General features: G+C 41.0%; 1 protein-coding gene across 4 annotated transcripts in view; it reads left to right on the top strand.

Moving 5' to 3' along the window:
- Positions 1-27,985, top strand: part of POP1 (POP1 homolog, ribonuclease P/MRP subunit) — a 42,378-nt gene that overhangs the window by 3,819 nt on the left and 10,574 nt on the right. For 3 of the 4 annotated variants that reach the window (XM_034966404.3, XM_063606443.1, XM_063606444.1), the window contains exons 2-13: positions 2,246-2,389; positions 6,516-6,683; positions 7,286-7,461; positions 8,901-9,149; positions 12,714-12,801; positions 13,236-13,423; positions 15,232-15,488; positions 15,611-15,704; positions 18,828-18,939; positions 19,519-19,638; positions 25,306-25,421; positions 27,552-27,743. In XM_034966404.3, coding sequence (XP_034822295.1) covers positions 2,248-2,389; positions 6,516-6,683; positions 7,286-7,461; positions 8,901-9,149; positions 12,714-12,801; positions 13,236-13,423; positions 15,232-15,488; positions 15,611-15,704; positions 18,828-18,939; positions 19,519-19,638; positions 25,306-25,421; positions 27,552-27,743 — 1,902 coding nt within the window. In that variant the 5' untranslated portion in view covers positions 2,246-2,247. The remainder of the gene's footprint in view (positions 1-2,245; positions 2,390-6,515; positions 6,684-7,285; positions 7,462-8,900; positions 9,150-12,713; positions 12,802-13,235; positions 13,424-15,231; positions 15,489-15,610; positions 15,705-18,827; positions 18,940-19,518; positions 19,639-25,305; positions 25,422-27,551; positions 27,744-27,985) is intronic. The other variant, XM_034966405.3, reaches the window with a different exon arrangement.

The following is a 27,985-nucleotide window of genomic DNA, read 5'->3' on the forward strand; positions in this document are numbered from 1 at the left end:
TGTTTAATTCTCACAGCAACTTGTAGAAGAAGAGGCTGAGGCTGAAAGTGAGAAAGTAATTTTCCGAAGATTATGTAACTAAAAAGTGTAAAGAAGGAATTTGAACCCACATCTTTCAAACTCAATAGTGAAAGCCCTTAAACACTATACCATATAGGCAAGTCTTAATTTTGTGTGAGGTCTTGCATTGGAAAAGGAAGTAAGTGAATGGGGGGTAATTTAGTGGCTCTCAGTGGAAGTGGGCAAATTCTGATGTGGCTGGCATTTTGGAAGTTTGTGTAGGTGTTTTGGTTGGCATAATTGGGCTAACATTGCTGGCATTTATTGGGCAGGGACCAGGGATATTAGACAGCCTGCTATGTGCAGAAAAGCCCCACAGTAGCCCAGTACTTAATTTATATAAAATTATTGGTTACACGGGTTTTTTTTTTTTTTTTTTTTGAGATGGAGACTTGCTCTATTGCCCAACTTGGAGTGCAGTGGTGTGATCATCTCGGCTCAATGCAACCTCCACCTCCTGGGTTCAAGCGATTCTCCTGTCGCAGCCTCTCGAGTAGCTGGGACTACAGGTGCGCACCACTGCACCCAACTAATTTTTTTTTTTTTTTTTTGAGATGGAGTCTTGCTCTGTTGCCCAGGCTGGAGTGCAGTGGCACGATCTGGGCTCACTGTAAGCTCCACCTCCTGGGTTCACGCCATTCTCCTGCCTCAGCCTCCTGAGTAGCTGGGACTACAGGCACCCGCCACCATGCCTGGCTAATTTTTTTGTATTTTTTTAGTAGAGACGGGGTCTCACTGTGTTAGCCAAGATGGTCTCCATCTCCTGACCTCATGATCCGCCCACCTCAGCCTCCCAAAGCGCTGGAATTACAGGCGTGAGCCACCACGCCCGGCCCACCCAACTAATTTTTGTATTTCTAGTAGAGATGGGGTTTCGCCATGGTGGCCAGGTTGGTCTCGGACTCCTGACCTCAAGTGATCCGCCTGCCTCAGCCTCCCTAACTGCTGGGATTATAGGCATGAGCCACCGCACCTGGCCTGGTTACACAGTTTTAATATGCACTGAATTTTCCAGTAATGCAGTAAATCAAAGCAAGTTTGTACTTTTTTTGGCAGGGTGGCGGGGGTGGGGGTAGTTTACTAAGGAGTGTTGACCAATTTGGAAAATTACGTCATTAGTGGCATTGCTACCTTCTCTTCGAGGCACTGGTACAACACACCTGTGCTGCTTTGCCTTTGTAGCTGTTGAATTCATGGTAATTTTATGTATAGGTAGAAGTAAAGACTGGTATTAAAATACTGAACTGCTTTGAGAACAGCTTGGTAAATACCAGCTGCTCTGAGCAGCCCTACCTCCTAGTGTGTCCATGTATAGGGCCCTTCGGATTTCCTGCAGTTAGCAATGAAAGAGTTAATCACTGGTACCTTGGGGTTGAAGGGCTTCCAGGACCATCCAGCTTTATGGATTGTGCCAATGCCTGTGCTGGTGCCTGTGTGGATGTTATTATTCCCTGGGTTCAAAATCTATTCATAATATCATCTAGTGTAGTTGTGGTGAAATAGTTACATACAGAAATATATATTATTTTATTAAAATTACTTCTTAGGTCTCCTTTATGTTACATTTAGGGCATCTATTGTAGGGTATGTCTCGATATGTTTCTAATAGGTTATAACATTCATTTCATTTAAAAATAGAGAACAGCTGCTTCAAACTGAATCAGTAAAAATAGGGGATGTTGAGTTTGAGAGTTGGGAACTACTGACTGGTAAATCAGTCGGGGTCCCACTGTTTTTGTCCTTTATCTTGCTTCAAATTGAAATCATTATCTATTGCCATTATAAATTAAATATATAGCTGGCATCATCTGAGTAGCAGAAATGAAAGCGTCAGTAATTTGTGTTGTTTTTAATAGAGTTTCTCTCTTGGAATAGGGTGTTCTGTATTTCATTGATTCAGGTGGCTCTTATTTCATCTAAGAATCAAGATAAAGTATTTGAACTAATTAATTTTTTATCATCCATAGCAATCTTATCTCATTTTTCATTCTTCTAACAGACTTTATGTGGTATCAACAGTTGTATATGATTTAATTATTTGACAGTGCAAACTGCAATGTACTAATAGGGTCTCTTCCATCAATAGACTTATTTTGAATCACATGAATATTTACTCATTAAATTTATTTTTATTTTTGAGTGGAAGTTTCCTTTCCCTGTATTAAATGTATTACTTCCTTTCCAGAAATGTCAAATGCAAAAGAAAGAAAACACGCCAAGAAAATGAGAAACCAGCCCACCAATGTGACTCTGTCCTCTGGCTTTGTGGCTGACAGAGGTGTAAAGCACCACAGTGGAGGTGAAAAACCTTTCCAAGCTCAAAAACAAGGTAAAATACACATAAGAGACCAGGCATGGTGGCTCACGCCTGTAATCCCAGCACTTTGGGAGGCTGAAGCGGGCAGTTCATGAGGTCAAGAGATCAAGACCATCCTGGCCAACATGGTGAAACCCTGTCTCTACTAAAAATACAAGAATTAACTGGGTGTGGTGGTGCGTGCCTGTAGTCCCAGCTACTTGGGAGGCTGAGGCAGGAGAATCGCTTGAACCTGGGAGGTGGAGGTTACAGTGAGCTGAGATCATGACACTGCACTCCAGCCTGAAGACAGAGTGAGACTGTGTCTCAAAAAAAAAAAAAAAAGATACACATGATGCTCTCTCCACTCCCATTTTGATCAAATCGCTTTTGTCAGCTCTTTTGATAGTCATTATCTAAATAGTAAATGAGCTGAATTAAAAACAGATACAGTAGACCCTTATTATTTTTGAGTTTCCTATTTGCAAGTTTGCCTACTTGCCAAAGCTTATTTGTAACCCCAATATTAATACCCATGAAGCTTTGGCTATCATTTGTGGACATACATAGAGCAGGAAAAATTTGAGTTTCCCTGTGTTTACGTTCCCAGCCGAGCTTCCCAGCTTTCATGCAGAAATGGGCAGAGGATGGAGGCAGTATAAGGGCAGGGCAGTACAGTGCAGGAAGCTCCAGCTCTCCTGGGGTTTGAATCTCAGCCCTGGGGCAGCCTCATGCAGGTCACTTAGCATTTCTGGACTTCATTTTCTCTTTTGTAAAATAAAGGAAATAGACTCTACCAGGAGGAGTTGTTTTTTGGATTTAAGATTATAATATGGCCAGGGGCGGTGGCTCACACCTGTAATCCCAGCACTTTCAGAGGCTGAGGCGGGCGGATCACCTGAAGTCAGGAGTTCGAGACCAGAGTGGCCAACATGGCGAAACTCCGTCTCTACTAGAAATACAAAAATTAGCCAGACATGGTGGTGTGTGCCTGTAGTCCCTGCCACTTGGGAGGCTGAGGCAGGAGAATTGCTTGAACCGGGAGGTGGAGGTTGCAGTGAGCCAAGATCGTGCCACTGCACTCCAGCCTGGGTGACAGTGAGACTGTCCCAAAAAAAAGGAAAAAAAAAAGATTATAATCTATGTGAGATGAAGATATATATGTATCCCCACTAGGAGGAATGGTTCAGTATTCACTAATTCATTGACGTAATTCAGGGACGTATGAAACATGACTACTATAAATAATGAAAATTGGCTATGCATATTTTAGAGCTGGTATATTTTATTTCTACCTTAACATCAATGATTATTATACTTCTGTGTTTCCTAAGAGAAGTGCAGTATAGTCATCATATCTGTATTTCACTGGTGTGCTGATTTTAGAACCTTATGAAGTGATAGGAAGATCACAGTTGTTCATTAGGGCAGCGGTAGAAAGTGCTAATTTGGGAAGACAGCAAAAGCAAGTGTCCAAGAACTTGTTTGGAGTGCTTTAAAAAACTGCATTGGGTCTGATTAAGTAAATTTTAGAGTCAAGTTCATAAGGTCTAGATTCAGATCCTACAGTTGATGCCTACCATGCCATATGATAAGGCTTTCACATTTTTTTTTATCTCATTTAAACCTCACAATGTTCTAAGATTTATAGTGGCTTAATAATTAACACCACAATTGAAATAAGCAGAAACACTATAAAATTCTCTACTGATCTCTCCCTTAATTTACAGACAGTTTTTTTTTTTGTTTTTTTTGTTTTTTTTTGAGGCAGAGTCTTGCTCTGTCACCCAGGCTGGAGTGCAATGGTGCGATCTCGGCTCACTGCAACCTCCACCTCCTGGGTTCAAGCGATTCTCCTGCCTCAGCCTCCTGAGTAGCTGAGACTACAGGCGTGTGCCGCCACTCTCGGCTAATTTTTGTATTTTTAGTAGAGACACGGTTTCACCATATTGGCCATGCTGGTGTCAAACTCCTAACCTCAAGTGATCCACCTGCTTCGGCCTCCCAAAGTGCTGGGATTACAGGCGTGAGCCACTGTACCCGGCCACAGACAGATATTTAATGTTGTCTTATAGTCATAATGCCCAGACACTTGTATGGAAATGTTGCCTTTTTTTTGGAGACGGAGTCTTGCTCTGTTGCCTGGGCTGGAGTGCAGTGGTGCGATCTTGGCCCACTGCAACCTCTGCCTCCCGGGTTCAAGCAATTATCCTGCCTCAGCCTCCTGAGTAGCTGGGACTACAGTCACATGCTGCCACACCCAGCTAATTTTTTGTATTTAGTAGAGACGGGGTTTTACCATGTTGCCCAGGCTGGTCTTGAACTCCTGAGCTCAGGCAATCCACCCACCTTGGCCTCCCAAAGTGCTGGGATTACAGACGTGAGCTACTGTGCCTGGCTGGAAATTTTGCTTTTTAAATTTTTAAGACAGGGTCCCACTCTGTCACCCATGCTGAAGGGTAATGGCACAATCGTGGCTCACTTCAACCTTGACCTCCTGGGCTCAGGTGATCCTCCCACCTCAGCTTCCCGAGTAACTGGGGCTACAAGCGTGTGCCATTATGCCTAGCAAATTTTTTTTTTTTTTTTTTTTGGTAGAGACAGGGTTTTGCCACGTTGACCAGTTAGTCTCAGACTCCTGGACTCAAGTGATCTGCCCACCTTGGCCTCTCAAAGTTCTGGGATTAGAGGTGTGAGCCACCACATCCATCCTGGAACTTTGCTTTTAGTTATTTATTTAGTATAGTGGCTCTCAATTTGAGTGTGGCAGAGAATTAGGATAAAAGACTGTACACAATCATGTGGATTATAGTATTAAGGGAGTGTCGTTTGGGCTGCTGTAACAAAAAACAGGTTGAGCATTCCTAATCCAAAAATCTGAAGTCTAAAATGCTCCAAAATCCAAAACTTTTTGAGCGCTGACATGACATGACAGGTGGAAAATTGCACATCCGACCTCATGTGATGGGTCACAGTCAGAATGAAGGCATATAACACACAGTTTATTCAGCATTCCCATGGGAAAAAAGATGTTCCCAGCCCCCTTCAGCTGTGATATAAATATTTCCAAGCACTCCCAGATTTCACCACGTAAGCACACCCACAAAGACAAATAAAATACATGTAATTTTTACTGTTAAATACTTACATGTGAGTAAGTGTAAGAAAGTGATTGCTTATCAGTAGCATATAGATTCAGAGTCAGGAAGGATGCTGATGCCAGCCAACCACAGATTGTCCACAGGGTGGCTGAGATAGTGGCACCTTTGCTTTCCGATGGTTCAAGTATACAATGTGCAAAAAGTTTCATGCACAAATTATTAAAAATATTGTATAAAATTACCTTCAGGCTGTGTATGATAAGGCGAAAGAAACGTAATTGAATTTTGTCTTTAGACTTGTGTTCTATCCTCAAGATATCTCATTTTATATATATACGAATATTCCAAAATCCAAAAAAATTGGAATTTGATACACTTCTGGTCCCAGTTATTTCAGATGAGGGATACACAACCTGTATCTTACTGGGTAGCTTATAAATAACAAATGTATTTCTCACAGTTCTGAGGGCTGAAAAGTCCAAGATGAAGGAGCGGGCAGGTTTGGTGACTGGTGTGGGCCTGCCTTCTGGTTCATATACAGCACCTTTTTGCTGGGTTCTCACATGGTGGAAGGAGCGAGGGTCTCTGTGAGCACTCCTTTATAAGGATACTCATCTCATTCATGAAGGCTCTACCCTCATGACCTAATCGCCTCCTAAAGGCCCCACCTCCTAATACCATCACCTTGGGGGTTAGGATTTCAACACTGGAATTTTGGGGGACATAAGCATTCAGACCATAGCAGGGAGCTTAGATTTGAAATTCATGTTGCACTGTTTATAGGAGAAAATTTCACCTCTATCTGTTATATCCAAGGTCCTTTATATGTCATCCTGACATGATTACCTTGTGTGCTACCTACTAGCTTTGTGACCTCGAGCAAGTTAATTCACCTTCCTACGTAAGATTCCTCTTTAAAAATAAGTAGTAATAGCCACCTTACAGGGTGACTATAGGATTAAAAACATGGTCAATGTTGCCACCCAACAAATATTAGTTCTCCACTATAATTTTTATCTCTGATAAAGGTGACATGTTTCTTTTTGAAAATATACTAGAGCCTCATCCTGGAACTTCACGACAGCGGCAAACCAGAGTCAACCCCCATTCTCTGCCTGACCCTGAAGTGAATGAGCAGTCTTCCTCCAAAGGGATGTTTAGAAAAAAGGGAGGATGGAAAGCAGGTCCCGAGGGCACGTCTCAGGAGATCCCCAAGTATATAACTGGTGAGTACTCATAAACAGGTGCAGTTTGCTTGTATTTTGAACTCTCGTGTCTAGTGCAGCAACAAACTGTCCTCCTTGTGGTCCTGGCTCTGCCTCCCCTACCTCTCCTCTCCTCCTCCTACTTTAGACCCTTCTCGCCTCTAGCCTGGACTTTGGCCAGAGCTTCCTTGGGCTTGATGGCTTTCCCTTCTTCAGTTTCTCTCCCTGTCTCTTACTCGTCTTCTTACAAGTCTTTGTGAACTGTTCCTCTTTGTCTTAGCCCCCGTGCCCCTCTTGTTTTAAATATGCCATCCACACTCAGCACAGCATTCTCCAAGGATGGAAAATTGAGTACACACAAATGGCAACCAAACCTTTATTTAAAGGGCCTGTCTCCAGGCCCTTTCCAGCCTCTTCTGTTCTTCACCCTATGATCCCCATCCACACTACCACAATTAAACCCTATATTCCTTGTACCTTGTACCTATACCTTAGATACGCTTTCTGGTCTCTCTTTACGCCTTCTTGGTGGAGGAATTCAGTTAAGTTTCCCCAGCAGCCTGTTTATTCTCCAATGTTAATTCAAGATTGGTGTTTAATGACTTTGTCATCTCCTTCAACAGCTTCTACTTTTGCTCAAGCACGAGCTGCTGAAATCAGTGCTATGTTAAAAGCTGTGACCCAGAAGTCTTCGAATTCACTGGTTTTTCAGACTCTGCCACGGCACATGCGACGAAGAGCCATGAGCCACAACGTCAAACGCCTTCCCAGACGGTTACAGGAGATTGCCCAGAAAGAGGTAGGAGTTCCACTTAGTGTAAATGTTTAGATTAGTAGCTCCTAGAAGAAATTGAGAAGTATTGACCTAATAGAATTTATTAAAAATGAAAACCAAGGCTGGGCATGGTGGCTCACGCCTGTAATCCCAGCACTTTGAGAGGCTGAGGTGGTCAGATTGCTTGAGCCTAGGAGTTCAAGACCAGCCTGGGCAATATGGCGAAACCTTGTCTCTACAAAAAAATCCCCAAATTAGCTGGGCGTGATGGTACATGTGTGCCTGTAGTCCCAGCTACTTGGAAACTGAGATGGGAGGGTCCCCTGAGCCAGGGGAGGTTGAGGCTGCAATGAGCTGTGATCACACTACTGTACTCCAGCCTGGGCAACAGTGAGACCTTGTCTAAAAAGAAAAAAAAAAAACTCAGAAAACAACACCCTTATGGTTTTTGTTTTTGTTTTGCATATATTTGATTTAATCATTATCCAAACTTCTTCCCTCCAAGCCAAATTCACAGGCAATTGGCTATTATGGGTGCTTTGAAATATAGCATTTGATACTCCTCTCTTGTAAGGGTGTTGAATAGTTGATGTTCCCTTCCCAGATGTTAAAAAAAAACTCTGACCCTCTTACCGAGTGGTTTTGGATCTGTGTTTCTGGGGTGTGGCCAGCTTGGGGTAGGAAGGTTAAAAAAAAGCAATGTCAATGCTTAGCATTTGCTTTCTGACTTTTTCGAAGTTGAAAACTTGAACTGGGTTTTAATTTTTGTACAAGTCTAATTGTGTTTTGGCTTCACCAGAATTCTAGACTTGAACATTCTAAGATTAAGCCCATGTCTTTACTAATTGGTTTAAAACCTATTTATTGAGCAGCCTTCTATGTACCATTGCTATGCTGGTGGTGGGGTTTGAGTTCAAGAGGGAAAACTAACAAGGAATTTTATACTTTCTAGATTTAATATAAAATCTGTTTCCCAGTGATAGCATTCAGCATGTGTATGTCTGTAGCTTAACTGAGATGAAATGTATGGGTTTTCCTCACTTGTATTATTTTTGGTCTTAAGTTTTTGGTTTTAGTTACAATTCTACAGGTTAAAATGACAACAAGAAGCTAGCATTTGATTTCTTCTTTCTTGCCCTCTAATACTAATAGCCATATTAAGCTTGTGTTACTGTGTTGAACATTTTATAAGTATTCTGATCTTCATATTCCATGAAACTTGCCTAGTTAGTGAGTGATGGAACTGTGCCTCCTTCCTAGGTCTCCTAGCTCTAAAACATTCACTCTTTCCATTGTCTTCCTTCTCTACTTACATTGAAGAAACTAAGTTAACAATTTAAGCAAACTAATGGGATCTATAAAATATTCCACTTAATCTAAAGTTATTTGTTTGCATTCCTGACCGTTAACTCTGTTTTGAGATTCTTACAAACTGGGATATGTCCCTCTACTTGAAACTATAGGCGGAGAAAGCCGTACATCAGAAAAAAGAACATTCAAAAAATAAATGCCATAAAGCTCGAAGATGTCACATGAACCGGATGCTAGAATTTAACCGTAGACAAAAGAAGAACATTTGGTTAGAAACTCACATCTGGCACGCCAAGCGGTTTCATATGGTCAAGAAGTGGGGCTACTGCCTTGGGGAGAGGCCAACAGTCAAGAGCCACAGGGCCTGCTATCGAGCCATGACGAACCGGTGCCTCCTGCAGGTGAGCTTTTCCAGTGGGCTTTTTTGTTATTTTTGTTTGATCCTTTTCCATAGAGGCCTTTAGAATAGTTTATGATGTGCCAAGCCCCGTTTATGTGGTTATTCATTTTAAAAATAATTCCTGAGCATGAAGCCCGGGTCCTTTGCCAGATGCTGGAGATCAGGCAGCCTAAAGTTAGGGGGGTGACTGACATTAATCAAATGATTTACCAGATATGTGGTTGTAAGGGAAAAGCATACAGTATGATGAGCATTTCTAACCTAACTGGAAGGCGTCCCCCAGAAGTGCTGTTTGAGCTGAGCTCTCAGGGATAAGATGGGAGAGGGGGAAGGCAGAAGGAAGCCAGGTGAGAGTGAAGAATCAATTCTGTGTGACAGAGAAGAAGAGAAGGAGAACAAGGCAACATCAGGGCAAGGTTAGCCTAGAGAAAAGAGTAGGAACCAGGTCGTGCAGGTCTTGTTGATCATGTCAAGTTTTATTCACTATAGATTAATCTAACAGTCATTCATCAATAACAGATATTTGAGAATCAACTGTGTACCCTGAACAGGGTTCAGAATGCTGGTCTAGGTGTTTATGGGTCAGTGGGATGCTGGGAAGGATGTTTTAAATTTTAAACGCTTTGAGAGGACAGATTTTGTTAGAGCCTCTTAATAGTATTTATCTGATTGCTCCCTCCTCTCAGAAGCTAATTCAGTTGCTTTCTATTTCTTCCAATACATACTTAGACATTTGTTCTTTGCAGAAGGGCCTATCTTTCAGTGGCAGAATGGCCTTGGCCAAATTTTGAAAGCCATTACTATTGGTGTCCTTTGATACCCCTTGAGAGTAATGTGGTAGAATAAGCAATACAAGAATCTTTTTAAAAAATTGTGGTCAAATATACATAACAAAACCATCTGACCATTTTAAGTGTATAGTTCTGTGGCATTAAGTACGTTTACATTGTGTAATCAGTACCACCATCCATCTCCAGAACTTTTTTATCCTTCCAAACTGAAACTCTCGACTCATTAAACACTAACTCCCCATTCCTTCAGCCCCTGGCAGCCACCATTCTATTGTCTATCCAATAATTTGATCCTATAGGTGCTTCATAGGGGTGAAATCATACAATATTTGTCTTTTTGTGACTGGCTTATTTCATTTAGCATAATGTCTTAAAATTCATCCGTGTTGTAGCATGTGTCAGAATTCCCTTCCCTTTTAAGGCTGAAGATGTATTCCATTGTAGGTATATACCGTATCTTGATTATTCATTTATCTGTCAGTGGATATTTGGCTTACTTCCACCTTTTGGCTATTGTAAATAATGCTGCTGTGAACATGGATATGCAAATATCGTTACAGTCCCTGCTTTCAGTCCTCTTGAATATATCCCCAGAAGTGTAATTGCTGGATCATATGATAATTCTATGTTAATTTTATGTTTAATTTTTTGAGGTACTGCCTTACCATTTTCCATAGCAACTGTATCATTTTACATTCCCACCAGCAATACACAAGGGTTCCAATTTCTCCTCATCCTTTTCAGTACTTGTTACTTTATTTATTTATTTGATCACAGTCATTCTAATTAGTGTGAAGTGAATAAGAGGACCTTTTAGGAGTCTTTGATTTGAGAACTCAGCAGCAGAAATCATAGATAATAGTCAAGTTCCTCATTCACATTGAGGAAGCTGGGTTCTGGAGAGATGAAGTGACTTGCCCGGGCTCACACAGCTTGTTGGTGGCCTACATAGCACTTGGGTGGCTGATTCCCCTGGCTTGTGCTTTTTCCACTGTCCTCTGCCAATGAGTTACTTTTCATTTTGGGCATAATTTTTGCTGAAGTTATCAGATATTTTCTCTAAAATTTGATCAGCCCTAAGTAATAAAACTAATAGCTAATAATAACAAATATTAGTGAGTGCTTAATATATGCCCTACCCTGTTTTAAATGGTTTGCATGTGTTTACTCATTTAATCCTCAGAATAGTACGAGGTAAGGAGTTACCATTATTTCCATTTTACAGATGGGGAAACTGAGGTACAGAGAGGTTAGGTAGTTTACCCATGATCGTATGGCCAATGAGTGTTGAGGTTCAGATTTGAGCCCAGTTGCCTGACTCCAGGGTTCCACACTCTGAACCATTATTCTCTGCTGTCACTTGTTTGGGTGAGGTTCCTCTGGCCACTGACAGCTGAGAGCTGGACACTGGATGGGAAGATTTCTTTGTGTGAGTGATCATATTGATTGACATGTGTTGTCAGAATCATAGCTATAATTTCCCTTTTAGTTCTAGTTACTGAGTGTACTGAAATTGCTTAAAGATGCTATAGCGGAAGGGTTGGTTTGGCAGGTCACCGAGCCTGATTAGAATGCTGGCTTCTCCACTTAATGACTGTGTCTTTGTTCAAGTAACAATCTCCGTGTCATAGTGTCCTTGTCTGTCAGATAAGATAACCATACTAGGTACATCCGGTTGTCAGGAAGACTAAATGACTGTTCATGTAAGGAGTTAACTCATTGCTGGCACTCAGTAACCCTTCAATGACTATTAACTATTATAGGCCAGGCATGGCAGCTCATGCTTAGAATCACAGCATTTTGGGAGGCTGAGGCAGGAGGATTGCTTGAGCCCTGGGGTTCAAGACCAGTCTGGGCAACATAGTGAGACTCTGTCTCTGCAAAAAAAAAAAAAAAGCTGGGTGTGGTGGCTCGTGCCTGTAGTCCCAGCTACCTGGGAGGCTGAGGCAGGAGGATTGCTTGAGCCCAGGAAGTTGAGACTTCTGTGAGCTGTGATTGCGCCTCTGTACTCTAGCACTGGCAACAGAGTGAGACCCTGTCTCAAAAACAAAACAAACTGTTAGAATTATTATTATAATTATTATTATGGATACTATAACTATTGAAACTTTTAACATTGATTTCATTAGCTTAGTCTGATCTCTCTTCATCTTACTTGAAATTGTATGTTATTACTTTTACTTTCTTTGTACTGTGCTTAAAGTTGCGTATCATGGTCAAGACTGAGTATGGGAGAAATATGGGATGGATTAATTGCAATATTGTATCTCTAGGCTTAGTGTTAAGTAATCTTGAGGTCCTGAATTAGCTAACCAAATTGAGCAACCTGAGCATAATTTTGCAGAATTCATTACTGTTTTGCTTATTTTACTCTGGTTTCTTACCTTAGGTAGACTTTGGGGGTGAATGGTTCTTTACTTAGAGGCAACAGTTATGTACCCTCCGTAGAACCTGTCTATGAATATGGGATAAAACATAGATTATCTAAAAAGTAGGATACCGTAACTTACATTTTAAATGGAGATTCATTTTTATTTTGGTTCGGATTGGTTTAAAAATATTTGTTAAGGTGACAGGAATGGACAGGTTTAGATATTTTTTCCACTAAACCATCGGGCAGGAGAAGGTTTAGATTTTGACTTATGAGAACATAGCTTTAGCAATTTGTTTTGTGTCTTAGGCCTCTAAAGGTTTTGTGATATGGCTTTTGGCTTCTTAGCAGTTTTGCCTGTGTAAATTCCTGAGTACTTAATTGTGTCTCCCGCTTTGTGCAGGATTTATCCTATTACTGTTGTTTGGAGTTGAAAGGCAAAGAGGAAGAAATACTAAAGGCGCTTTCTGGAATGTGTAGCATAGACACAGGTAAACTTGTTTTAAAGCTGAGTTCTATTTTAGTCTATGTATATTTATTCATTTCATAAAGAAGTGTCTACTGTAAGCATTTTGGAATTCAAACATATAGAAAAGTGTGTGAGACACTAATCATTCCCAATGAAAATGTTAACTTAAAAACAGTTGGGTTGGCTTTTAAATAATTTCTAACATTATCAAGTGTAAAGTGATAGAGTCATTTTTCTGGTGGAGTGAACTTGACAGAAAGAAACTTGAAGCTCTCATTATTCATTTAACACATATTTGTTGAGAACTTATTGTGTGCCAGGCTTTGATCTGAGCAATCCTCACAACCAAAACTTCACCTCTCATGGAGGCAGACAGTAAATGACAGTGTGGTTATCATGAAATAGGACTGCAGTCTCAATACCCGGAATTATGGAATTTTGCTTTGTTGATGTCAGGGCTGACGTTTGCAGCAGTTCACTGCTTGTCTGGAAAGCGCCAAGGGAGCCTTGTGCTTTATCGGGTGAATAAATATCCCAGAGAAATGCTTGGGCCTGTTACGTTTATCTGGAAGTCCCAGAGGACCCCGGGTGACACTTCTGAGAGCAGGCAGCTGTGGATCTGGCTGCATCCAACCCTTAAACAGGTATAATCCTTCAGGTTATATCCCGTCATTCTGAAACTGCATTTTTAATTACTGCTGGAAGTCAATACTGTAGAAATGTAAATAGTGTAAAGGTTTGTCTGATAGTCTGATATTTGTATATAGGGGGGCTCTATGAATATTGAATGAAGTGAATTTTTAAAAAACTTTTAAAATTTGTATTTAAAAATGTCTAATTGACAAAAAGCAAATATATTCAAATTATATAATATGATGATTTGATATACATGTTGTATACCACAATCAAATAACACATCCATCACCACCCATGCTGTGCATTATATCCCCAGAACTTGTTTATGAAATATAATGAAGTCAGGGCGGGGCATGGTTTCTCATGCCTGTAATCCCACCACTTTGGGAGGCTGAAGCAATTGGATCGCTTGAATCCAAGAGTTTGAGACTAGGCTGGGCAACATGGTGAAACCCCGTCTCTGCAAAAAAGACAAAAATTAGCTAGGATTGGTGGCATGTGCCTGTAGTCTCAGCTACTTGGGAGGCTGAGGCGGGAGGATCACTTTGAGCCCAGGAGGCAGAGTTGCAGTGAGATGAAATCGTGCTATTGCACTCCAGCCTAGGTGACAGTGAGACCCTGTCTCGAAAAAAAAACAAAACTAATCTTGACATCTCATATTTTTAGTAAGTCATAAGCAGAAGTAGAGATAAAAACCAGCCTTATGCTAATTACTTGAAATGTTGAATTTGAACTAATGTTTCTACCATGACTGAAGTGGTTCACTAGTATCTAGGTGCTATTTGATAATGAAAAGCTATTTTTGAGTAATTCTAATGATTTTTCAAACTAAATTTAGCTTAGCTTCCCTTCTTTAGCATACTCACTACTTAAAAAAAATGTAGTCAGAGTGATCATGTTGTTTTCATAATATTTGACTAACCCTACCCGTAGCCCCAGCCCTAATTAACCCATTTGAAATTTTCAATTTCAAAATTTTTTTTTGTTTAAAGTGGCATACACTACTCAGAACATCCAAAAAAGCTTTTTTTCAAAAATTAAAATTAAATTAAAAAAAAATTTTTTTTCCAGAGGGTTTTGCTCTGTCATTGAGACTTGAGTACAGTGGTGCAGTCATAGCCCACTGCAGCCTCTACTTCCCAGGCTCAAATGATCCTCCTACCTCAGCCTCCCGAGTAGCTTAGACTACAGGGGTGCGCCACCATGTCCAGCTAATTATTTTTTTATTTTGTGTAGGAACAAGGTCTCCCTATGTTGCCCAGGGTGGTCTCAAACTCCTGGGCTGAAGCCATCCTCCTGCCTCAGCTTCCCAAAGTGCTGAGATTACAGACGTGAGCCACCACACCTGGCCGAAAAAAGCTTTTTGATGATAAATTTAATTTAAGTTAATTTGTGAGGGGATAAAAATGTGAATTTTTTTTTTTTTTTTTTGAGATGGAGTCTTGCTCTGTTGCCCGGGCTGGAGTGCGATGGCACGATCTCAGCTCACTGCAACCTCTGCCTCCCACGTTCAAGTGATTCTCCTGCCTTAGCCTCCTGAGTAGCTGAGATTACAGGTGCCTGCCACCCAACTATTTTTTGTATTTTTTAGTAGAGATGGAGTTTTGCCGGTTGGTCAGGCTGGTCTCGAACTCCTGATCTCAGGTAATCTACCCACCTCGGCCTCCCAAAGTGCTGGGATTACAGGTATGAGCCACCGTGCCTGGCCAAAAATGTTAATTTTTAAAGAGATAAAAAAAAAAAATAACCCAACTAAATTTGTCATAATATATTTAAATTTCAAGATTTTAAAGTGAATGTTTAAATATATTTTTAGGATATCTTAGAGGAAATAAAAGCAGCGTGCCAGTGTGTGGAACCCATCAAATCAGCTGTCTGCATCGCTGACCCACTTCCAACACCATCCCAAGAAAAAAGCCAAACTGAATTGCCTGACGAGAAAATTGGCAAGAAAAGAAAAAGGAAAGACGATGGAGAAAATGCTAAACCAATTAAAAAAATTATCGGTGATGGAACTAGAGATCCATGTCTACCATACTCTTGGATCTCTCCAACCACAGGCATTATAATCAGGTATGAGTTGAATTTGCTTTGAACCTACTGAACATTTTCAGTGAAGACCTGCTCCGTTTTTGTCAGTGGCACAGATATTGTGTGATGAAAGTTTCCGTTTTAAGATGTTCTTTCTTTTTCAGCGATTTGACGATGGAGATGAACAGATTCCGGCTGATTGGGCCACTTTCCCACTCCATCCTAACTGAAGCAATAAAAGCTGCTTCTGTCCACACTGTAAGAGTAAAAGCGACTGTAGTGTTTTATTCTAATCATGTTTTTCCTGTCAAATTTGTGAAACCTAATATATAATTTCGTAACATTTTGGGCCATGGCTTTTAGATGTTTATTTCCCTACTTACTATGCTTATTATCAAAGATTTTATCTTTCACTTCTCCTAAAAGACCACAACTAAGTGGATATGATCAGTAAACTGACTGTTGTTACTTAAATACAGACTGCTCTTGCATCTGTGAGTCTTGTAGAGGGTCTTAACTTCTGCTTCATAGGTAGGGAGTCTCTAAAATCCCTGAAATTGTGTGCCAGATTTTGTGCATGTGTGCTTGTGCCATGTAGGTTTTCTTTTCTTTTTTTTTTCTGAGATGGAGTCTCATTCTGTTGACCAGGCTGGAGTGCAGTGGTGCGATCTTGGTTCACTGCACCCTCTGCCTCCTGGGTTCAAGCGATTCTCCTGCCTCAGCCCCCCGAGTAGCTGAGACTATAGGTGCACACCACCAGGCCCAGCTAGTAGAGACAGGGTTTCACCATGTTGGACAGGCTGGTCTCGAACTCCTGACCTCAGGTGATCCACCCACCTTGGCCTCCCAAAATGCTGGGATTACAGGCATGAGTCACCGCACCTGGCTGGTTTTCTGGGGCTAGTTTTAGGGGTCTAGAATCTCTAAAAAGGTTAAGAGCAGTGTGTCTAGGGCAGCACTTCCAGTAGAGCTTTCTGTGAGGATGATGTTCCTTTGTGCTGTCCAATACGACAGCCATTAGCCACATGTGGCAGTTGAATACTTGAATTGTGGCTAGAGTGATTGAGGAACTGAATTTATATCTTTACTTAACTTTAATTAACTAAAAATTAAATTTGAGTAGCTCTATTGGCAAGTGGCTAGCATAGAGACTAGATTAGGAATCTGCACCCTGGGTTCAGATCCTGTTCGTTTTCTGGTCTTAGTGCAATTAACTTTTCAATGCCTGTGCCTCTCACTGACTTGACGTGGTCAAATACGATGATAGAGCTGAACAGATTCTGAGTTTTTAGAAGAAAGATGCTTTAAAATACAAAAGCTACTTTTCTCCATCTTCACTGCTTCTGCTGTACTCTCAACCAGTGTTGTCTCTTGCCTGAACAATTGGGGGATCAGGAAAGGATTCTAGAGGGAACCTTAAGTTTCCTCCATCCTTCCTCCTTTTCAGCCCATTCTCCACACAAAAGGCAGAGTGATTTTTTGATAATTTATTCCCTCTTGTTGCTTCCTGATGAAAAGTTTTTGAATAGCTTCTCATTGTAATTAAGATAAAATCCAAAGTGCTCAATGTGACCCATGTAATCTTGTGCCTTCTTGCCTCTGAGGCCTCATTTCTCCTCACCTTCTACACTTCAGCCACCCTGACCTTCTTTCAGGTTCTGGAATGTCAGTTCTTGTCTCCCTTAGAGCCTTTGCACCTGTTTTTTCCTTCCAACTACTGAGCATTCTGTCTCCACCACTCTTTACTTTGCTGAACCTTCCTCATTCTTCAGATTTCAGTCTCTAGCATTTCCCTCTAGCATCCTTTCCTGATCCCCCAAGTTAAACTAGATCCCTTCTGTTGTTTTCAGAGAAAGCATCTTGCAAATTTCCTCAATTTATATATATAGATTTGTGTATTTATGTAATGTCCATGTCTCTCATGAGACTGTGAGCTTCATAAGGGTGAGGATAGAGTTGGTCCTGTTTTTTACTCTCTCCCCAGTGCTTAGCACAATGTCTGGCACAGAGAGGGTGCCCCGTAGTAGCTAATAAGTAAGTTGTGGAGCAAAGATTTGAACCTATGAAGTTTGGTTCCAGAGCCTGTACTGTAAACCACTAAGCTGTGCTACCTGAGTTTCTGTGAATAAATGGTACCTTTGTTATGATTGCTTTTTTGTTTGTTTGTTTGTTTGAGACAGAGCCTCACTCTGTCACCCAGGCTGGAGTGCAGTGGCACAATCTCAGCTCACTGCAACCTCCACCTCTCAGGTTCAAGCAATTCTCATACCTCAGCCTCCCGAGTAGCTGGAATTACAGGTGCCAGCCAACACACCCAGCTAATATTTTTTGTATTTTTAGTAGCGGTTTCACCATGTTGGCCAGGCTGGTCTCGAACTCCTGGCCTCAAGTGACCCACCTGCCTCGGCCTACCAAAATGCTGGCATTACAGGCGTGAGCCACTGCACCCGGCCATGATTGCTTCTTTAGGATCCGTAAGTGCACATCCTACTTCAATGAACTTGAGCATGAGTTGTGGCTATAGATTCCCTTCTTGCCATGCATGTGATACTTGAAGGACTTTTTGAAATCTTCCTCAATTCCTAGTTCCATGTGGAAAAAATATACATTTCTAGGAATAATGTAGTAGTAGTATATCTTTTATCTGGAAAGTTCTTCAAAAGGTACTGGTTTGATTTTCCTTTGGTGAGGAACATTTTATTGCTTACATTGGAGATGATGAAGTTAGCTCTAGTGGAAGAGGACCAGGCGTGGTGGCTCACACCTGAAATCCCAGCTCTTTGGGAGGCTGAGGTGGGTTGATTGCTTCAGCCCAGGAATTCAAGACCAGCCTGGGCACCATAGTGAGACCATATATCTACAAAAAATAAGTTAAAAAAAATTAGCTGGGCATGGTGGCATGTGACTGTAGTTCCATCTCCCAGCCACTTGAGAGGCTGAAGTGGGAGGATCACTTGAGCCTGGGAGATTGAGGCTGCAGTGAGCCATGACGGGCCACTGCACTCCAGCCTCTGTGACAGTGAGACTGTGTCAAAAAAAAAAAGAGAGAGGAGTGAGGCCTCCTTTGTTGGTACTGCGCTCTGGAGAGACTTTGAGTGTGAAGTATCTTAGTGAGTTAGTCTATGAAAACCATAGATGATTTTCTTCATATGTGAAATCTTGAGAGAAGTGTAATACTATATCCTTGCTGCTAATTCAAAGAGTAGTTAGTCTGGTATTAATTACTATGTTAAGTATAGTGGCAACTTCCCTGGTTCACCCCATAACACATACATTTCCACACATAGAAGAAGAAAGAGTGGGGGCTGATATCACAACCATGACAAAATTATGAAGGTGGATTCATTGTTCGTCCAGCGAATAGTAGTTGTTATTTTTCAGGTGGGAGAGGACACAGAGGAGACACCTCACCGCTGGTGGATAGAAACCTGTAAGAAACCTGACAGCGTTTCCCTTCATTGCAGACAAGAAGCCATTTTCGAGTTGTTGGGAGGTATACAAAGGGAAGACTGGGTTGTGTTGGGGAGGGAAGGGGGCCAAAAGAGCCTTTTGCAGTTGGGCCTCCAACATGTAGTATTGCTTTTTAACCTGCTGCTATTGTGACACAGCAAGAGAACCAAGTAAGAGAGGGACTGAACTCAGTGAATAAACACTATATTCATGCCTGGTTATGAAACAACAAACAAATGGTATGTTCATATTCTAAGTAACTGGCATTCTGATAGTGGAGATAAATGCATACACCAGGTACTGACCTAAACTCTATGCTTACCTGCACACAACTGCGTTTTTGCTCATAGCTGCTGTAGTTATCACTGATAGAAGCATAGGTGTTCATTTCATAAAAGAACCTTTTTTTATGTTGGCCTCATGTTTTTTGCAAGAAACCTCATTCTTTATGAATGTTAACTTATTCTCTAAAAGTATCAATGGGAAGAGAGGGAATACATGTTTTTAAGTAATTAGTCCAAGAAAAACGTTTCATTAGGAAATCTGAAAGATTTAAAAATACAAGCAAATACAGATGTATTATGAATGACTTTCTGTAAACTTCTTTTTGTTGTTGTTAAAGGAATAACATCACCAGCAGAAATTCCGGCAGGTACTATTCTGGGACTGACAGTTGGGGATCCTCGAATAAATTTGCCCCAAAAGAAGTCCAAAGCTTTGCCCAATCCAGAAAAATGCCAAGGTAAAGTTCTAAAAACACCCCAGGTTTTCCTTACTATTTCGAGCAGTCCAGTCTTATTAGAAGAAGAGTTCTTTCTCTGACACCTCTCCAGTAACTTCATCTGTAAAAACTTAGGGCAGTCTCCTTACCTGCCCACTTTACAAGCTGATTATGATCTAAGGAAATGGTATGTGTGGAAGTGTCTTTTAGCAGTAAAACATGTAGCCTGATACTTATGTTCATTTTATTTTCCGAGTTCTCTTTTTTTAGTATCTAGTAAAACCTGTCTCTCTGCAAACTACGTTCTCTGAAAATGTCTGGCGTTTCAGAATTTTAATTGTGAGGAAGGGATCTGCACCCGAAGCTGGTCTTGTGCTCAGTGGAAGCCTCTGTCTGACCATACAGATGATCCAGGTTCGAATCCTGGCAAGGCCATCCCAGGTGCTGAAGTATAAGATGTCTTGGTTTAGACTAAGTAGTACTAGAGGCCTGAGAAAGTTGTTTGGCTGGGGTGGCACAGGAGGTGGGTAAGGGGCTGGCTAAAATTTTGTTCTGATATGAGATTGGCAGCAATTTTGATAATGTCTCATTGTATTTACTGTCATTTAAACATGATTAATTGGAAGAATAATTAAAATTACCATGTGAGTCTTTGGAGATAAAGTAAAGGTTTGTGTTGTAACGACTTCAGAATTTTTTTTTTTTTTGAGATGGAGTCTCGCTTTTGTCACCCAGGCTGGAGTGCAATGGCGTCATCACTGCAACCTCCACCTCCTGGGTTCAAGTGATTTGCCTGCCTCAGCCTCCTGAGTAGCTGAAATTACAGGCATCCACCACAACGCCTGGCTAATTTTTTTTTTTTTTTTTTGTATTTTTGGTAGAGATGGGGTTTCACCATGTTGGCCAGGCTGATCTCAAACTCCTGACCTCAGGTGATCCACCCACTTCAGCCTCCCAAAGTGCTGGGATTACAGGCATGAACCACCACGCCTGGCCCAGAATTTTTTTTTAATGTAGTTAGATAGCTTATTGAGGAGGCAATAAATTACTCTGTCAGAACTTCACATAAAAGGTGGATTGGATGAGACAGGAGTTTGAAGATATGTAGGTAAGTTAGTTAATTATGAAGCCTAAGACTTTACTCAATGAGTCATTGCCTCTTTCTTTTCTTTTCTTTTTTACTACGAATGTGGTCTGGTGCAACGTAAAAGTTGCAGCATTTACTACACCATTAAATGTTGACTATTATAATTGCCTTGAAGCTATAAACTCTACTTAGTTTCTCTTGCTACCTCAAATCCTTTTTTGGAATGAGGTGATTATTAAATCCTCTCTAAGGCTTTTGTTTTAATATGAATCAGCTCAAGGAAAATTAAAGTCTATCTTGAAAAACGTGATTTAATTTGACGCCTGAAGTCAAGCAATCCTTCTGCCTCGGCCTCCCAAAGTGCTGGGATTACAGGTGTGAGCCACCATTCCCAGCTAGAGAGCTTTTAAAAGGGAAGGTACATGAAGAAAATGAAGTGATAATGCATATTCTTAGATGCTTTGAAAAAGTTTGCTTGATAGCTGGTTCTAGAATTTGAATTAAATATTAATAATGTGTTTTTGCAAATCTTTTCAACTTTATTAACACAGTATTTCACTATATAGGTAACTGGTTTTCTAGATGAGATTTAAAAATATAGTTTCTGCCGTACTAGCTGTTGTTTTATTTGCTATCCTTAGTATTTGCCAATTTGCTTTGATGGATTATTTTGATTAGTTCTTATCTGTGAGAGATCAATTTCCTTTAGGAAATACTGAATTTACGTTGTGCTCGTGGGCTTATGATCTTTCCCTTTAAACACTCTTTGGTAGTATGACTTTCCCATACTACCCAAAACATGGAAGGAGGACAGCTGCCTTTAGAGTGATAGGTTAGAGGTCATCCCTTTATATTTTATAGCTCTTGCAAGCACTTTGAGAGCACTGATCTGCAGCGGACTTGAGCAGTGCCCAGTTAGCAGCCATGTTCTCTGCTTCCCCTGGGCCCTTTGAACTGTTTTACATATTTTATTTAAAATAGTTTAATCTGAAGGCTGTAACTTTGGTTTTATTTGATTTCCAAATGAGAAAGCCTTTTACTGGTTACCTTTGCTTCTCTGAGTAAAACTCATTAAAAGAAAGTTTAATTTAACATTTGGTGATCTTTAAATACATTTAAGAAAGGAGAAAGCAAGCTCCTCCCTTCAGTCTTCAAGTCACATTCTGGAGTTAATATAATCAATTCAAGAACTTTTGTCTGTGTATGAAAGAAAACATGCTTTGAGTCTGGGGGAAGGACTTAGAATTACATTCAGAAGTGGCAGTCATTCTAGGCCCACTGATGTGTGTGCTGACTCAGCTGGGGATATTCTTTTTCTCTACCCAGTAAAGACTATTGACCTAAAAGGGCCTTCCCCTTAGCCTTCAGACGTACTCCACTTTGTTGTAAATAGACTTTATTATTTTTTAGCGCAGCTTTAGATTCACAGCAAAATTGAGCATAAAGTACCGAGATCCCATGAACCTCCATCCCCTTCCATGCACCGCCACCACACAGTCTATGTCCTTACTAGAGTGGTACGTTTGTTACAATCCATGAACCGACATTAACACATCATTATCACCTAAAGTCCTTAGTTTGTATTAGGGTTCACTCTTGGTGATATATATACTCTAAGTTTGTATTAAGGTCCACTCTTGGTGGTATATATACTCTTATCGATTTTGACAAAGGTGACATACTCACCATAATAGCATCATACAGAATAGATTCACTGCCCCCCAAATCCTCTGTGCTCTGCCTATTCATCCCTCTTTTCCCCCTAACTTCCGATAACCACTGATCTTTTTACTACCTCCATAGTTTTGTGTTTTTTAGAATATTATATAATTGGAATCATACAATACATAGCCTTTTCAGATAGGCTTCTTTCACTTAGTAATATGCACTTAAATTTCCTCTATGTAGGCCAGGCATGGTGGCTCACGCCTGTAATCCCAGCACTTTGGGAGGCCAAGGCGGGCAGATCACCTGTGGTCAGGAGTTCGAGACCAGCTTGGCTAACAGGGTGAAACCCTGTCTCTACTAAAAAAAAAAAAAAATTAGCTTGACATGGTGGTGGGTGCCTATAATCCCAGCTACTTGGGAGGCCAAGGCAGGAGAATAGCTTGAACCTGGGAGGCAGAGGCTGCAGTGAGCTGAGATCGCACCACCACACTCCAGTCTGGGCAACAGTTGAGCAAGACTCCATCTAAAAAAAAACCAAAAATTTCCTCTGTGTCTTCTCATGGCTCAATAGCACATTTCTTTTTAGCTCAATAATACTCCTTTGGACATACTGTCTACTATGTTTTATCTATTATTATTAATATTATTTTATTTATTTTTGAGACAGAGTCTCACTCTGTTGCCCAGACCCGAGTGCAGTGGCGCAATCATGGCTCACTGCAGCCTTGAACTCCCGGGCTCAAGCGATCCTCCCACCGCAGCCCCCCAAATAGCTGGGATTACAGGCACATACCACTATGCCTGGCTAATTTTTAACTTTTTTGTAGAGACAGGGTCTCACTAAATTGCCTAGGCTGGTCTCAAACTCCTAGGCTCAAGTGATCCTCCCATCTCAGCCTCCCAAAGTGCTAGGATTACAGGCGTGAGCCACTTTTGCCAGACCTATCTATTATTATCTTTTAGAATGTTTGAAGATGAGGTAGTACTTTCCTGTATCTTTACACTGTAAGTATCAACTGTCTCTTTTGTCTGCAGCTTAGTCTGACTAAAATCCCAATCATGTTCCCGAAATCCGTGGCAGTGCTCCACAGGAAAGCGCTCTGGGTACCCAGGCTGTTGGAAGTGGAGCTTGACTGCCCCTAGACAGGCCATGTGAACTTGCAGCACACAGCACTGTGGCTTGAGGATCTGATGGTGGTTATCTCTGTGAGGAAGAGTAGTGTAATGAAGCTGCTGTGGCTTTTAAAAATTTTTTATTTTACTTTATTTTTTTGAGACAGGGTCTGGCTCTGTCACCCAGGCTGGAGTGGAGTGGCGCGATCTCAGCTCACTGCAGCTTCCACCTCCTGGGCTCAAGCCATCCTCCTACGTCAGCCTCTCAAGTAGCTGGGACGACAGGCACACACCACCACACCCAGCTAATTTTTGTATTTTCCTGTAGAGACAGGGTTTTGCCATGTTGCCCAGGCTGGTCTTGAACTCCTGAGCTGAAGCAATCTGCCTGCCTTGGCCTCCCAAAGTGCTGGGATTATAGACATGAGCCGTTGCACCTGGCCTGTTGTGGCTTTTAAACAGTTTTAATCTCAGATCTTTTCATCAACTTAATTTTTTCTAACTTCGTTCTCCCCTAAAATCTGTCACACTATGGCCTAGTTGCTTCCAACTTATTCTTTCCTAGCCATCAGACCCAGCAGGCAGGTATGTGCCTTTGAGTGATGTTTCTGGGTGGACAGTTTAGAACCATAACGCAAACTCACAAATTGTCTTTTTTTCTAATGAAAATTCTTCAGTTCAACAAAATAAGATTTGGGAGATGTTTTTCCCTGGGGATTAAATGACTGCATGTAGGAAGTTCCTTCTATCAATATAGAAGTTTGTCACTGATAAAGTTTGTTCCCCTTCCTGCTTGAGTACTTTCTAGCACGGTACAGCTTATTTAAAGGGATAAAACACTATGTATCACTGAAAATATGTTTATTTTAAAGGGATGAGGCTGGGCACGGTGGCTCACACCTATAATCCCAGCACTTTGGGAGGCCGAGGCAGGTGGATCACTTGAGGTCACGAGTTTAAGACCAGCCTAGCCAACACGGTGAAATACTGTCTCTACTAAAAATACCAAAATTAGCCAGGCATGGTGGCATGCGTCTGTAATCCCAGCTACTTGGGAGGCTGAGGCAGGAGAATTACATGAACCTGGGAGGCGAAGGTTGCAGTGAACCAAGATTGCGCCACTGCACTCCAGCCTGGGCGACAGAGCAAGACTCTGTCTCAAAGAAAAAAAAAGGATGAAAAAATACATTTTACAGAAACGAATAAATAGTTCAATATAAATAGGTTATCAGAGACTTAAAATAATGGACAGAAGAGAAGATGATGATATCTGTTGGCTCACCACCATTGGATGAGGAATGATACACAAAGCCCTGAAGCCAGTAGTTGAAATATGACATGTATTTATAATATGGCATATTATTATTTAGAGATGGGGTCTTGCTATGTTGCCCAGGCTGGACTTAAACTCCTGGGCTTAAGTCACCCTCCCCCCTTAGCCTCCCAAGTGGCTGGAATTAGGTGTGCACCACCATGCCTGCCTTAATGTGCCGTATTATTTGCCTTTGCCGTGGCTCCTAGAATTTGATTATCTTACATGTGGAATTAGACAGTTATTTGGAGGCAATTTAATATTGTGATATTTGCATCTTATACATGAAAAATCAATACCAGAGAAAACTGCTTAGGAGCCTTTGCTATGTCATAGACTGTAAAACCGACTATAAGAATAACTTAATTTCTTGTCAAGTAAATTCTTCTAAGTTAAGTAAATGCCTATGAAATATTGTTTTGTAACAAAAGGCCTATTGCCAATGTTTGGAGTTTGACTTCATTGATCTGAAGGATGTGGTTTGAAGGCTATTTCTTTTCCCTCTTAGATAATGAGAAAGTTAGACAGCTGCTTCTGGAGGGTGTGCCTGTGGAATGTACGCATAGCTTTATCTGGAACCAAGATATCTGTAAGAGTGTCACAGAGAATAAAATCTCGGATCAGGTAACTAATAGTGTAAGGGTTATTGGTAAAGTCATGAATGACAGGTTAAATATATCATTCTAGAGACCATAAAAAGTTATTCATACTTCATAGAATTCCATAGACTTTCTTTTGTTTTCAAACAAGTTGTTGATCCCTAACTCATGATATGTACTGTGATTTTCTTCTGTTCTTAGGGATAATCTAAGAATAAGGATAGGGATCTAAGAATAAGATAAGGATCTTGTCTATTATCCAAGGATAAGAATCTAAGAATAAAGATACATACTGTGATTTTTTTCTGTTCTTAGAGATAAAGTAAGAATAATCTCTAGAAAATGTTAATACAAAGACTTTTTCTTGAAATGATGATCTCATGGTTGAAATATGTTTTTCTTTTATTGTTTTCTTTTCCCTTAAATGTTCTCTGTCTTTAATTTTACTATGACTGGGGACCTTCCAGGGCCAGACATTGTGTAAGATGCTGGGATAGATGACTTAGATGTGGTCAAAGAAGTACAGGGCACTCAGGAAACGTCTAGAAGGGGTACTGAGCTCAGATGAGAAAAATGAGGCCAGCCTCCTGATGGAAGAGCAGGCATTTGAACTGACTCTCAGATGGGAGCCAGAAGTCACCAGACTTCTTGGGGGCAGGGTCAAGGTTTCAGTGAAGATAAGATTGCAGGAAGTAAGAAAAGCATGTGCAGGAGCCCAGGCAAAAACCAGGAAGACTCTACAAGTGGATCAGGAGCTAGGAATCAGGAATGGGGTGAGAGAGGAAGCTGAAGACGCAAATGGGGCTACAGCGTGAAAGACCTTGAAGCCTTTTCAGGATTTGGACTGGAGATGTGGGACACCCTTGAAGGTTTTAAGGTTGGCTGTGACATGATGAGATTTCACTCTGACAGCAGTGTGGGGTTGGAGATGGGGGGTGAGGAAGCTGGAGAGAGACTGTGGGTTGGATGGCCTTAAAAAGACCCTTGAAATATTCTAGGTATGACATAATGGGGGCCTGAGTTGTGGCAGTGTGGCTAGAGTGGAGAGGGTGATGTTTAATGCATATTCCTGGAAGGTGAAATTGACAAGGCTTGGTGGTTGGTTGGAAGATAGGAGGTAAGAAAGGAGGAGGTGTGTCGATTAGGTCCTGATATTCTAGCTTGGATTTAGGATTTCAGCTAAAAGAGAGCCAGAACCATGTCTTACTTGCTCACTGATGTATTTCCAGGTTCTAGAAAAGTGTGTGGCGCATAGAAGTGCTCAGTAAATATTTGAATGGCTGAATGAATGGAGTGTGTGAATTGTGGTGTCATTCAGCTAGGTGAGGAATATAGGAAGAGAGCAAATACAATGGGAAGGGTGATGAGTTCAATCTTGAGCTTGAGGGGCTGTGGGACTTCCCAAGAGCAGAGGTCCAGGAGACAGGTTTTGATCCTGGGAGGAAAAGTCGGAGCTAAAGAGATATAGTTTGGAATTACTAACACATAGATGGTAGTGGAAACCCCGAAAGTGAAAAAGAAGAATCAGGATTGGACCTGGCTTGAAGAGCGTTCATGAGGTAGCAGTTAGACTATGGCCTGGAGGCAGTCTCTTGCATAGTTTTTCTAAACAGTGATAGCCCTCTTACCTACCTGTTAATCTCTTTTTACAGCTCCAAGAAAAGTCTGAAAGGATGTTATCCACCCCCTACATTCCCCTTAACAATAATTTTAAACATCTTCTATTTAATTCTTGAAGATCTGATGAGCAATTTTCTCAAGAGTCAGTGCATTTCTCTAGTTGCCCATCCTTGAGAAGGTGTCACTTAATTGTTTATATCTTTTTTACTTCATGACACCAAATCTTAATCAAAATCAATGTAAGGACAGAATATCAACATACAAGATTAATCTTGATATAAGAGATCAGCAGAATGAATACTGATAATGAATGATATAAGATAATTTCGCATTTCTACCTAAGCACTTGTATAGAGGAAAATATCTGTAGGAGGAATACCTTATACTTAAAATGGCTCACATTTATTTATTTAGAACTTTTTCTCTTGCTTTTTTAAAAGAGCATTTAACTTTCTAAAGCTGCTTATAGGGAGACCCAGGAGGATCTCCCAGAAGACTAGGGCTATTTGTCTTGAATTATTTTCTTCCACTTTAGGATTTAAACCGGATGAGGAGTGAATTGCTGGTGCCTGGGTCACAGCTTATTTTAGGTCCCCATGAATCCAAGATACCTATACTTTTGATTCAGCAGCCAGGAAAAGTGACTGGTGAAGATCGACTAGGCTGGGGAAGTGGCTGGGATGTCCTGCTCCCAAAGGGCTGGGGCATGGCTTTCTGGATTCCATTTGTAAGTTACTTTTTGATTCTAACAGTTGCAATATTTAAAATACATTCCTAATAAATGCTAAGTACTCAAAATGTTCCAGACTTTATGTACAACTTAGGAGGAATTGAGTGGTATATTTCTGCCCTTAGAGCTATAGTCCTGGATACAAGATACTTCATACGTATAGTCCCTGGAGCCAGGTTCTCATTATAAGACCTGTGCTGACATATCGTCAGTTGTTGAGGTTTTTAAAGTGGCCTGAT

This window comes from Pan paniscus, chromosome 7 (genome assembly GCF_029289425.2).
Source record: "Pan paniscus chromosome 7, NHGRI_mPanPan1-v2.0_pri, whole genome shotgun sequence".
NCBI classification, from domain to species: Eukaryota; Metazoa; Chordata; class Mammalia; order Primates; family Hominidae; genus Pan; species Pan paniscus.